This window comes from Pipistrellus kuhlii, unplaced genomic scaffold (genome assembly GCF_014108245.1).
Source record: "Pipistrellus kuhlii isolate mPipKuh1 unplaced genomic scaffold, mPipKuh1.p scaffold_m20_p_36, whole genome shotgun sequence".
NCBI classification, from domain to species: Eukaryota; Metazoa; Chordata; class Mammalia; order Chiroptera; family Vespertilionidae; genus Pipistrellus; species Pipistrellus kuhlii.
Genome location: NW_023425536.1, coordinates 4456839 through 4470538, shown reverse-complemented (window position 1 = coordinate 4470538; position 13700 = coordinate 4456839). Strand labels below are relative to the sequence as shown.

At 41.0% G+C, this 13700-nt stretch overlaps 1 protein-coding gene across 1 annotated transcript in view; it reads left to right on the top strand.

Moving 5' to 3' along the window:
• Positions 1-62: 62 nt before the first annotated feature.
• Positions 63-13700, top strand: part of ERCC6L2 (ERCC excision repair 6 like 2) — a 117866-nt gene continuing 104228 nt past the window's right edge. Inside the window, exons 1-2 of the mRNA XM_036461321.2 lie at positions 63-424; positions 5436-5860. Of these exons, the coding sequence (XP_036317214.1) occupies positions 379-424; positions 5436-5860 (471 nt within the window). The 5' untranslated portion in view covers positions 63-378. The remainder of the gene's footprint in view (positions 425-5435; positions 5861-13700) is intronic.

The window sequence follows — 13700 nt, the reverse complement described above, 5'->3', positions numbered from 1 at the left end:
TCTCGCGGGATTTCCGAGTCAGGGTTGGAAGTTGTGGTGGGCGGTGGAGGGAGGCCCGCCCTAAGAGGGCGGGTTCGGGGGTCGACAAGCATGTCGGCTGTCCTCTCTGGGCGGCGGAGCCTCAGACGACTGGGTGAGCGCCGCCCCGTCAGCCTCCACAGCGCTCTTCGGCTCCGCCACCGCCTCGGACGCCGCCACCCCTCCTCCCTGGACCGCATCAGGCTGCACTTTAGCTCCGTCTCGCCCGGCGGCGGCGGGGTATAGGGGGGGGCGGGAGGGCGATGCACCAGGGCGGCGGGAGGCGGTGCTGGCCGCGGTCTGCGGGCTCGCCTCCGCCCCGCCGTCCTCGGAGGCTGCCCGGCCCCTCCCCCGGGCCAGATGGACCCCTCCGCCCCGGAGCCCCGCGTGGAAACCGCCCGCAAAGGTATAAGCTCTGAGCTTGCCACTCTGCTGACCCCGGTCTGTGCCGCGCCGGGTTGGCCCTGTTCCTGCTGGTCCCCTAGGGCTGGGGTTTTCCCCGGTGGCTCCTCCGAGTGACAGCTGGAGATTGGGACCCTCTCCAAGGCGGTTCGGTGCTGAGAAACCCGGACCCTGTTGTCACACTGCCCTTGGATGGAGCACTGGCTCCCACAGTTACTTGCTGAGCTAGTACAATACTTTGCCAAAGTAACTTTGGGCATGTCAGATTGAGATCGTGTCTGAGTTCTTGTGGTTATTAAATGAGATGGTATATATACAAAGCACTTGTGACCCAATGTCTAGCTCATCATAAGCGCTCAGTAAACGTTTGATATTTTTATTCTTTATCCCGGTACGTCCTGGTTCTTATTAATGGTAGAAGTTTGTTGTTAGGTTGATGAAGAAGGCTGATATTTTTCGCTCAGTTTATAACACAGAGCTTTAATATATAAAGTATTGACTCATGGCCTTTAGTACACTTTTAAAGTCACCAAGAGGGGGTTTAAATAGGATTTAGTTATCTGCCACAAATCATCTGAGATGCCTTTTTGCCCCCGAATTAATAGCTTTCATTATAGCGATGTAACAATGGCAGTATGCCCAATGTTTGTCTACATGCTTTCCTTTCATTCAATAGGTGAATTCAGAGCTAAAATTTAAAGCGGTTTATGTAACGAGCCAAAACTGAAGGCCAAAATTAATGATATTGTAACCCAGGGACCACAAATATCCATACCTATAGAGCCCTGGCAGGTGAAATATCAATAGATGAAGCTGTTGAGTGGAGATTGTGGTGACTGGGATGCTCATGCCTCAGTTAAAAGGAGTGGGGCTCTTCGGGACCACGTGGTCAGTCGTGTGTGAGCTGGTACAGCCTGGTAACTTGAAGATCAGATACCTGGGTTCATATCCAGGCTCTGTCTCTTTCTAGCTGTGTGACCATGGGCAAGTTGGTTAACCTTTATCTGTTGGCAACGCTTGTAAAATGGAACTGGTAGTATTGCTTACCTGAAGTAATGGAAGGGGGGTTGTGAGGCTTAAATGAATTGCTACCTCTAAAGCTCATGCTGGCACATAAAGCCTTCAGATGTTAGCTATTTGTAAATAGTTGTAAATTCTACAGGTATTTGAGCTTCAGATATTGTTCTAGGTGCCCGGGATGTAGCGGTGAACGCAAATGAAGCCCTGCTCTAGGGAACTTACGTTTAAGTTGAGGAGAAAAAACAATAACAGATATGTAATATTTTTCTCTGAAAATGGAATAAAGCAGGGCAAAGGAAGAGAGAATGGCAGGGACTTGTGGTTTCGATTGGGTGGGCGGAGAAGACACCTCTGAGGAGCTGCCTTTTAAAGCAGAGACCTGACTGAAGTGGAAGCATCTGTCCCTCTGGTATTGAGGGCGAGTGTTGGTGGAAGAAACAGAAAGCTCAAGGGCCCTGAGGTGGGAGCATCTTGCCATGGTGAGGATAGCAAGGAGGTCGGTTTGGATGCAAGAGGGAGAGCTGGTAGGAAATGAAGTTAAAGAGGAAAACGAACCAGATCATAAGAAGCCTTGCAGTAACACCCCACCACCACCACCCACACACACACACCATTCAATCCAACATGAAATCCAATTTAAGCGATTTATTCTGGAGTTTGAATCCTGAATGATCCCAGCCCTAGATAAAACTTAACTATTTAGTTTTAGAAATTAGCCAAATGCAGGAACCAAATGGAATTTCATTAGTTTTTTTGTGTGAGGCCCATAAGGCTTCTTCCCATGCTGTATCCTCTGACTGACAAACTCTTCTTAGACCTTTTTCCCTGTTACTTATTTCCTCAATACTTTCTTTTTTTTTTTTTTTTTTTTTTTTTTTTAAATATATTTTATTGATTTTGTACAGAGAGGAAGGGAGAGAGATAGAGAGTTAGAAACATCGATGAGAGAGAGTCATCGATCAGCTGCCTCTTGCACACCCCCTACTGGGGATATGCCCGCAACCAAGGTACATGCCCTTGACCGGAATCGAACCCAGGACCCTTCAGTCCCCAAGCCGACGCTCTATCCATTGAGCCAAACCGGTCTCGGCCCTCAATACTTTTCTTATACGTAGCATACTGTTCTCTTCTTCCAGAGTACTTACTACAATTGCATGTTTGTAAACTTTTAGCGGTCTCCTTCAGGAACTATCAAGGATCTGTGAGATCAAGGATGTGTTTACGTTAATAAATTCAGCACATGTTTATTGAATGCCTACCATGTGCTGGTCTTGGGGATAAAATTTAGAACAATATAGACATTTTCTTTGAGAAGAAGTTATTTTCTAGCGGGAAAGACAGATAAAAACAAGTAGACATGAGAAACGTTGTAAATATGGTGGAGGCAATACAATAATGAGCTAGAGAGTAATGGAGTACCCTACTTTAAATTAGGCGGTCAGAGACAAATCTCAGAGGAGATGACATAAAAACAGCTGAGAGAAGACACGCTTAGCATGTTTGAATCAATGATAAGTTGGAGAAGTAAGTAGAGGCAGATCATACAGGGGCTATGTGCCCTGGATGATTATTGAAAGATTTTAAGTTAAAGATTTGCTAATAATTTGTATTTTTAAATAGTCAATATTGCTGCTATAGGGAAAATGGATTGTAGGGGAAATAGTGGCTGCAGAGAGAATAGTTGGGAGCCGATAGCAGTAATTGAGAAGAAAGCCAAAGCTGGCATATTGTAGGGCGGAAGGCAGCAAACTATGGTTGTGGACCAAATCTGGCACACTTCTTTTTGTAGATAAAGTCTTATTGGAACACAGCATAGCCAAATATTTAATGTGGTGTCTGGCTCTGGCTGCTTTTACATGACAGGGGCAAGCCCTGCAAGATCTAAAATAACAAGTAGCTAAAATCAGACTCTACAGAATAGTTTGGTAACAGCTGTGTCATGGAGAAAAGTAATACATTTTTTTAGGTAGAAACAGCAAGACATTCTGATGGATTAGATGCAGGGAGTAGGATAAAGAGAGGAATAAGGGCAGATTAAAGATTCCATACCTTGAAAAGTTGGTTACACGACGATGATGCCATTTAATGAGATTCAGAAAGTCTGGTTCTTAGCAAGGTTTAATAGTTACCATTTTTTCTTAATTTTAAAGGATGGTTATGAAAGTTGCGACAGTGAAAGAAGGAAGGGCCTGTGAAAACAGGAGAGGGACTAGGTGGGGAAATGAGCCTAGGCTGGTCTGCTTTGGTTCACTAAGATGTCAGAAAAGGGTCCGGGTTAGCCTGGGATGGCCTGCCCCTGCTCATTGCTGCCCTGGTGGTTTCAAGATTGGGAGATGCATGTCTGGCGGAGGGGACAGGCAAAGGCACAGGCGTGCCCAGGGCGGGTGTGCCAAATCATAATTTTTTAGACTGGTTGTACCCAATGTTTGGATTAGTATCTAGTTAATAATTGGGGTCAAGTCATAGGTGCTGAATAATAAAAAAAAATTAATAAGTTTTAGGTCTTTAAAAATTAGAAGGCATTTGGTGAGTAGAAAAACAAATCATGTGAAACAGAAATAAGGTATTAAGAATTGCTACAAGGGTTAATTTACATTTTAAGGTCCAAAGAGTTACTATTTTGAAAACAGGGCCTCTTGATCTATTTGTGAGTCCCTGTACAGTGGATCAAAGTTTTAGATTTACATTTAAACTTCGTCTTTTAGGATAGCCTTAGCAGTTCTCAAATACTTTGGATCCGAATATTAGGGTGGGAGAACAAATTTTTCTCTGTGTACTTCTGTTAGGCAAAACAGCCTCACCAGAGTTACTGGGGATAATGATTTTACTTTTAAAGAATAGCTGATGAGAAATAGCATAATGAGCTATTCTTGAGAGAATATAGACATACTAGTCATGTTATAATCATAAATTTTATCAAAACCTAACTTGAAGTCATTAAGAAGATCTAGAAAACTAGCAGTTGTTATTCGACCTCACTAAGAAATGTGTGAGAAAAGTAATTACTACTGTTCTTACCATTGTAGCCAAATAATTTCTCTGGGGTTCTTGCTATAAGAAATTTCATTTATAAAATTGTTTTTACTTAATTTCCTCTATTTAGTACTTTTTAATTATACCAATAGTATATCCTATAGAGACTCCTCTCCCCAATCATAGTGCTATATTTTCTGAATAGAAAATAAAACAGCTGTACTAGTACAGTTGAGTACAGAATAAATTCATATATATACATGTCAGACTAGTAAAAAATTAATAGAATCTGAGCAAAAACGAGATCTTAGACTTTATCTGTCTCTTAATAATCTTAACTCTTCAAAACCTAGAAGGGAAAAAACCTTGACAAAGCTGGTACACATCACTGAATTGGGGTTCTCTTGGTCAGTTGTTAAAACAACAGTTTAGAAGCAGCAGTATTGACAGTGAGAAGAAACAGTCCTCACCAGAGAAAGAAGATGGAATAACTATGAAAAAGAAGATAGAATTACAAAAGCATTGCTGTCCAGAGGATTTTAGCTTACTCCTTACTAAGTCCTATTCTCTATTACTGTACCATATCAATGATTAATGTGTATAATGATAATGAGTCATCATGGATATTTAAATCAGTGGTTCTCAGCCCTGGCTGTGGAACAGAATCAACTTTTGAATTCAACAATAACTACCAAACAAAGTAATAAAACCAGTGCCCATGGCCTATAGCCTCAGAATCAGAATCAACAGAGGTAATGTCCAAGCATGTATGGGAAGATTATGATGCAACCAGGGTGAGAAACATCTGAAAATAGATTATGTGCCCTTTATTCTCCTTTGTATAGGATGTCTGAAGATGTATTTAAGAAAAATATTTACACGTTATATGTATAATTTATCTTGTTTCAGTTATTTGGAAAGAGCATTTATGTGAGGTATTTTTTTCTCATAGCAGTGAATAAATGAGGTGGTACTATATAAGATAGATTTGGAAACTTAATTTTTTTCTTTTATTATTGCAGACATATGGCACCCAGGAGAAAGATGTCTTGTCCCTTCTCCAGATAATGAAAAACTTTGTGAAGCAAGTATAAAATCTATCATAGTGGATGAAAATGGGAAGTCATTTGCAATCATCTTATATTCAGATTTTCAAGAAAGGAAAGTACCTCTTAAAAAACTTCAAGAAGTGAAATCTGTTAAAGATTGCTCCAGGAATTTCATATTTGATGATGAAGATTTAGAAAAGCCTTATTTCCCAGATCGAAAATTTCCATCATCTGCTGTTGCTTTTCAGTTATCTGAAGATGGAGATTCTATTCCTTACACCATTAATAGGTATTTGAGAGACTATCAAAGGGAAGGAGCCCAGTTTCTCTATGGACACTTCATCCAAGGAAGGGGGTGTATTCTTGGTGATGATATGGGACTTGGAAAAACAGTACAGGTAATTACTTTAATTACTTTATAATTAATATTCCACGAAGTCATTTTATTATAAACATGAGTAGGTACCATATGGAAATCTCTTGTTTTTACTCTAAGTTCTTATGATAGCAAGTGTGTGTATGTGTCACCCACCTAACTGTAAAGTCTTTAAAGTTAAGGACGCTGCCTTAATCATTATTTTATGCTCAGAAATTACTTACTTAGTATTTATGAAATATATTAGAGGCCTGGTTCATGAAAAATCATGCACTGGAGAGGGGGGTCCCTCAGTCTGGCCTGCCCCCTCTCACAGTCCTGGAGCCCTCAAGGGCGGGAGGCGACTCGGCGATCGGCCATCGATCAGGGGAAGGCGACGCCCCTTTATACCTCTGCTGCTGCCACTGCCAGCAGCACAAGCCTTTGCTGGCCCTGGTTATCTGAGTCTCGGGAAGCCACCATCTGAGGCTTGCCTGCACCTTGGCTAGCCCTGGGCAGCCGACATCTGAGGCTTGCTTGCGCCTCAGGCTGGCCCTGTGTGGCTGAGGGGCTGAGGAGCCTGGGGGACTCTGGAGGCAGGCGGGTGAGTGGTCGGACCCACCCTGGGGGCGGGCCTGGCCGTGCTGTGTGCCTGCTGCCCTGGCGGGGCTGAGGAGACTGGTGCCACCATCTTGTGGCTGTGGGTGCTGCCATCTTTGAGGGCATGGCAATTAGGTAGCATATTCTGTCCTTATTGGCTGTGAGTGCTGCCATCTTTGTGAGGGCATAAAGGTTAATTAGCATATTCCCTCTTTATTAGTACTAGTAGCCCGTTGCATGAATGAAGATTCGTGCAAGAATGGGCCTTTATTCCCCTATTGCCAACACTGCCTTTTGCTCTGGCTGGAGCAGCCTTTCCACTCAGGCCCAGAGCACCTTTTTGCCTTCTCATGCTACCCAGAGACCCGGAGCAGCTGGGATGGTGCAGAATGCTTGCATTGTCACCCCATCCCTGGCCTCTTGGTGCCTGTGTATGCAAATTAACCCGCCATCTTTGTTGGGTTAATTTGCATACTCCTGATTGGCTGGTGAACGAACGCCTCAAAGGTACGGTGAATTAGCATGTTACTCTTTTATTAGGTAGATTATTCAAAATAATGTTTTGGCTTAATTTTACCTTTGGTAATACTAGTAGCAAGGTATCAATTATATTAGTTTAACTTTCTTAGTAATACTTTATGGAAGGAAAGTAGTATAATATATATTGAGCTGGATAGAATTGTTAAATTTATTCTTATAGGTCTTTTGCATCAGAACTTTCCTAGTCTAGGATCCCTGGGCCACTAGGAGTTCTATTGGTGGACTTCAAAGAGACTTCCTCTTTCCCTAAAATGTGTGCTGGGATTTAAATGTACTGTATATGTTTTTCTACTGAGAAGATCTACATTAGTTATCTATTGTTGCATAACTAATTACACCAAAATTTGGTAGCTTAAAAATGATACATGTTCACCATACTGTAGTTTTTGTGGATCACAAATTCAGGTACAGTTTAGCAGGGTCATCTGTCACTGTCTCTCACAATGCTGCAGTCCTCCCTTGGAGCAGGGAACACGCACTTCCTGGAATAAATGAATTTGCTTTCTCAGAACAGGTGGCAAGAATAAAGAATGCCTTTCAGAAACTACTGTCTGTGACTAGGCTATATAGATAGATACGAGAGGAAAATAAACCATAAAGCCCTTTTGTAACTCTTTACATACACTTTTACTGCTTTTGCCTACACTAGAATGTTCTTTTCTACACTTCTTTGACTAGCCAGTGCTTGTTCATCTTCAAAGTAAGAAAGATGAGGGTGCTACAAAAAGTGACCTGCAGTTTAGGAACCCTACCTTAAAACTAAGTACAGTTCAAATTCTTCTGCAAGTTTTTTTTAAAAATATATTTTATTGATTTTGTACAGAGAGGAAGGTAGAAGGATAGAGAGTTAGAAACATTGATGAGAGAGAGACATTGATCAGCTGCCTCCTGCACACCCCCTACTGGGGATGTGCTCGCAACCAAGGTACTTGCCCTTGACCAGAATTGAACCTGGGACCTTTCAGTCCGCAGGCCAACACTCTATCCATTGAGCCAAACCGGATTTGGCTCTTCTGCAAATTTTAGGCTCAAGTTTAGTTTTCATCTGTGAAGCCCATGTTACAAAGAAATTCCCTGTATTTTATATTTCCTGTATTTTATAGAATAACTAGTGGCTCAGTGCATGAAATTCATGCATGGGTGGGCGGGGGAGCCTTCAGTCCAGCCTATACCCTCTCCAATCTGGGATTCTTCAGGGGATGTATGACTGCCAGCTTAGGCATGATCCACAGGATCACTCTTAAACTGGCAGTCGAACATCCCTCTTGTAATATGGGATCACTGGCTCCTAACCACTCACCTGCCTTTTTGCTTTATCACCTCTAACCACTCTGCCTGTCGGCCTTCTCACCTCCTGCTGCCCCACCCCTGATTTCCCCCAACTGCCCCCCTGCCAGCCTGCTCATCCCCAACTGTCCCCTTGGTGGCCTGATCGCCCCTAACTGCCCTCCCCTCCTGGCCTGATTGCCCCTAACCACCTCTGCCTTCACCCTGCCACCATGGCTTTGTCCAGAACATTGTCTGGAAGGTCTCCCAGTCTAATTAGCATACTACCCTTTTATTAGTATATATTTTAAAGTTATTTCACTGTATAATTTTATGTTACCTGACACATTGGAAGGCTTTTGAGTTGTATATGTTATGAAAGTCTTTGAGAGCTCATTTCCTGAAGATTAGGAAGTAATTTCTGTACTAATTTTGATTTTTAGCTGGATTGTCCGATCCTTGGGGACCTAGTTCTCTGGTTCTTGTAATTCAGAGAATAATCCTATATAATAAAGAGGTAATATGCAAATTGACCCTCATGCCCTCACAAGATGGCTGCCTACGACGAGGCCAGCAGGGGGGTTAAGTGACTGAACAAGCAGGCTGCGTAGGGTGACCAGGCTGGCAGGGAGGGGGCATTTGGGGGTGACCTGGCCGGCAGCCGGGGGGGGGGCAGTTAGGGGCACCCAGGCTGGTGGGGAGGAAGTTAAGGGGGATCAGGTCGGCACGCAGAGGCAGTGAGGGGTGATCAGGCTGGTAGGGGGGAAGTTAGGGGCAACCAGGCAGGCAGGCATGTGAGCGATTATGAGCTAATGGTCCAGGATTGTGAGAGGGTTGTTCAATCGGGCCTAAACCGGCAGTCAGTTGGACATCCCCCAAGGGATCCTGGATTGGAGAGGGTGCAGACTAGGCTGAGGGACCCCCCACCCCCCCGTGCATGAATTTCATGCACCGGGCCTCTGGTTTCTATGTAAATAGGAAGTAGGAAGTTTGGGAGACCCATATAAGATAGAATCTAGAGATGTAATATACCCTGTTTCCCCGAAAATAAGACAGTGTCTTATATTAATTTTTGCTCCCAAAGATGCACTAGGTCTTATTTTCAGGGGATGTCTTATTTTTCCATGAAGAAGAATACGGTACACATTTATTATTAAATGAAAATAAAGGAAATTTATTACCTGTGTATGGTACGGTAGTACGGTAGTTGTCAATACAAACCAGACAAACTGTGAATCCTACAGTATCAAGAATTTACTCATTTATTCAATGACAATCATGTCATCATCTTCTGGAACATCATCATAACAATCCAATTCTTAATTTCCTGGTGAATTTCTTGTGACTTCATTTCTTTCAGAATCAGTGGACCAAATCTCTCATGTTTAGCCTGGAGGGGGGGGGGGGCTTATTTTGGGGGGATGCCTTATATTTCACTCAGAAGGAAACCTGTAAGTAGGTCTTATTTTCGGAGAATGTCTTATTTTCGGGGAAACATGGTACTAGTGAACTAGTGACCTCCTTAACTGTTGTTCACTTTCTTCACAAGCCAGTTGAAGAAATGTGATGTTAATGAGGTCACTAGTATTTAAAAATGCAGTAGAATTAGGTCCATGAAAATAGACCATTGACATTTACTGTTTGAACTATAGTATTATCTTTTTTATTTTTTTCCTTTTTCTGTTATCATCCCTTAGGTTTCCCCCTTCTTACATTCTGACTTGGCCATAACATGAAACTGAGTTGTTCTTCTTCCAAAAAAAGCTTGCTTTATATACCAAATAAAATTTGCCTCCCTCATTTCAGATTTAAAAGTAGGCAAATTTAATATTTTTCATTCTTCAAGGGATGAGGATTAAAAAATGTTTCTTTGATCTAGTGACATGGAAGTCATTGTTATCTTGAGCAAAAGCAGTTTTTCTGGAATTTTGGAGTTACAAGCCAGGAAGAAGTAGGTGAAGACATGGACACAGCGAGTAGCCTCACCTCTTTAAAAAATATGGTTTTGAAAGGAAACAGAAGAGACCTACTATGCCCTAACTGGTTGGCCGGTGGATAGAGCGTTGGCCTGCGGACTGAAAAGTCCCAAGTTTGATTCCTGTCAAGGGCATGTACCTTGGTTGAGACACATCCCCCGTAGGAGGTGGTGCAGGAGGCAGCTGATCAATATTTCTCTCTTATTGATGTTTCTAACTCTCTACCCTTCTCCCTTCCTCTTTATAAAAAATCAATTATATATATATATATATATATATATATATATATATATATATATAAAAGACCTACTAGTAGCTGAAGAGGATGGGATTTTGAGGGAGTTTCTTTTTTGTTTGTTTTGTCTAAGGAATAGGAGGAACTTGTGTGTTTTTTTAAGTGAATTGGAAGGATCTGATTGACAGTGAGCATGGTAAAACATACTTAAATATATGCATAACATACAATTCATAAATGCATGGCCATGAACACCCAGACATATATAAATATGCAAAAAGTGGAATCACTACTATCTTACAAGCTGATTTCCCCCAAAAAATTCTATTATGAAACTTTTCAAGCATAATGAAGAATGGGAAGAATTGTATTGATACAATGAATACTCACCACTTCCATTCTGTTAATTTTCTCTTTTTTTACATGTGCCTTTATCACATATTTGTCCATCCATCATGCCATCTTTTGGATGTATTTTAAAGTAGCAGATATTGCCGAAGCCAGTTTGGCTCAGTGGTAGAGCGTCGGTCTGCGGACTGAAAGGGCCCAGGTTCGATTCCGGGCAAGGGCATGTACGTTGGTTGCGGGCACATCTTCGGTAGGGGGTGTGCAAGAGGCAGCTGGTCGATGTTTCTCTCTCATCGACGTTTCTAGCTCTCTCTCTCTCTCCCTTCCTCCTCTCTGTAAAAAATCAATAAAATATTGCAATATATTAAATAAATAAATAAATAAATAAAGTAGCAGATATTAATATATTCTATCCCCAAATACTTGGGCACACATGTCATTAGAGTTCTATATTTATTTATAATTATTTTATTGAGTTTGAAATAAAATTTACAATGAATTGCACAAATCTTAAGTAACTCACCATTCTATGAATTTTGACAAATGTACATCTCTGTATAAGTAAAATAAGTCCTCTCAAGATATAGAATATTATTATCACCTCAGAAAGTATCTTCATTTCTAGTCCTGTCACTAGCCCCAAGAGGCAATCATTGTTCTGCTTCTTATGTCAGAGATTAGTTTTGCCTTTTCAGTACTCCAATGTATAGAAATAGATTTTGTTTATCCATCCTCCTGCCGTTGGACTGTTTCCAGTTTAGCTAGTGTGAATAAAACTATTTACAACTTTCTTGAACAATCTCTTGTGTTTTCATTTCTTTTGGGTAAATAATAAGGAATGGAATTACTTGGTCATAAACATTACTGATGTATGTTTAGTTTTATAAGAAATTGCCAAATCTTTTATCAGAGTGCTCAGACTATTTTGCATTCCTACCAAAAATATATGAGTATTATGGTTGTTTCATGTCCTCATAAAATTTGGTTTTGTCTGTCTTATTAATTTTAGTAGTTTGGTTCGGTCTGTATGGATGTGTTTGCTTGTGTGTTGTTTATATACTTTATTGAGGTGTAACTGACATACAATAAACTAGAGTGGATGGAAGGAAGAGCAGGCCTGCCTGTGGGTGTCAGGAAAGCTTTATCGAGACAGTGATATTTGGTTTTGTATATTGGGTTTGCTTTGTGTTGGGTTTGCTTTTGAAAACCCACCAAAATTTTGAACTAATTTTTACAGTATATAATTTGATAAATTTTACATATATATACCCAGGAAATGGTCACTACATTTTCCACACTCAAGATAATGAACATATCTATTACCTCAAAAGTTTCTTCATGTTCATTTGTGCCCATGATATGGTCAGCATCAAAGATTTACCATCTACTACTTTTAACTAAATTGGACTAAAAAAGTATATTGAGAAAAGATATAAAATCCTAGATTTTTATGAAAACTTCCTAATATTTTATAGGATTCTCACATCAAAGTCAATAGGTAATTTGAAAATGACACCCCACTATATATTTACATAATATTTATTAGCTATTTAACTATAATAAACAATTTCAACTGATCTGTATAGGCTTGGGAAACTGATCTTTGCTAATCAAATAGCTCAACTGATAGGAAGGGGGATAAGATGGGAACTTACTGTATATAGCAGTGCTCTCTCAAAAGTGCTATCTCTGGACCAAAAGCATCATCATCACCTGGGAACTTGTTAGCATTGTAACTTCATGGATCTTCACCCAGACATACCGAATCAGAAACTCCAGAGGTGGGACTCAGCAATCTGTGTTAAAACAGATCATTTAAGACCCACTGAAGTTTGACAACCTTGGCTCAGACTGTTGTTTTTCAGAGTGGTAGAAAACGTTGGTTAATTTGGTGATTTGGTTCAGTGAAGTTTGGTTAAAGGAGTGTTTAGTCTATGAGAATATTTACACATAGAATGATGACCATTTTACTTAAAAATTTTAAAAATAGATATTAGAGATAATCTTGTTCAGCTTTTTTGTTTAATAAATGAAGAAACTGAGACAACAGGAGTACTGAATGACTTCCCTAAGTTCATATACTGGATGTAACTATTTTCATTTTCATTCAGTATTCTTTCCTATTCCCTCTCTCTACCCTTTGCTGCCTTTATCTTGAAGTCTTTTATTTAGCTTTTAATGAACTGCAGTCATTTAATGAGTTGACATTTATTAAGCACCTAATGTGGTTTAGGTTCTGAAGAACCTAATATAAATGGACACAGTCACTATACTTACAGAGTTCACAACTGGTGATAAGAAGATGAAGCCGAAGGGTCATCAGCCCGTCTGGTAAGTGGATGGAAGGAGGAGCAGGCCTCCCTGTGGGGTCAGGGAAGGCTTTACAGAGACATTGGTATTTGGTTCTGTATATTGGGTTTGCTTTGTGTTGAGTTTGCTTTTGAAAACCCACCAAAATTTAGAACTAATTTGAGTGATATCAGTTAGGACTTTAAGGGTCTGTGTGTTTTCTCACTTTTTTATTGAAGGGCATAGCTCTAGTGTAGTATTTGAAAGGTTTAACATAAAAGAAAATCTTACTCATTGAATCAAAATTATTTTTTTAATCTTAATTTGGTAACGTATTTTTCGGAGCATAAGACACACTTTTCCCCCCCCCAGAAGTGGGGGGGGGGGAAAAGTCCCTGCGTCTTATGGTCCAAATATAGCCTACAGTCTAGGGGTGTCGAACTCAATCAGAGAAGGGGCCAAAATCTAAAATCCAGCCTAAATCGCGGGCCGAATGGTTTACTGAACAGTCATAAACTGTCATTGTGATGGAAACGCAGCGAGTGCAGTGATGACAGCGCGGTGCGGGCCACATTGCAAGGCCTGGCGGGATGGATTTGGCCCGCGGGCCTTGTGTTTGACACATGTGG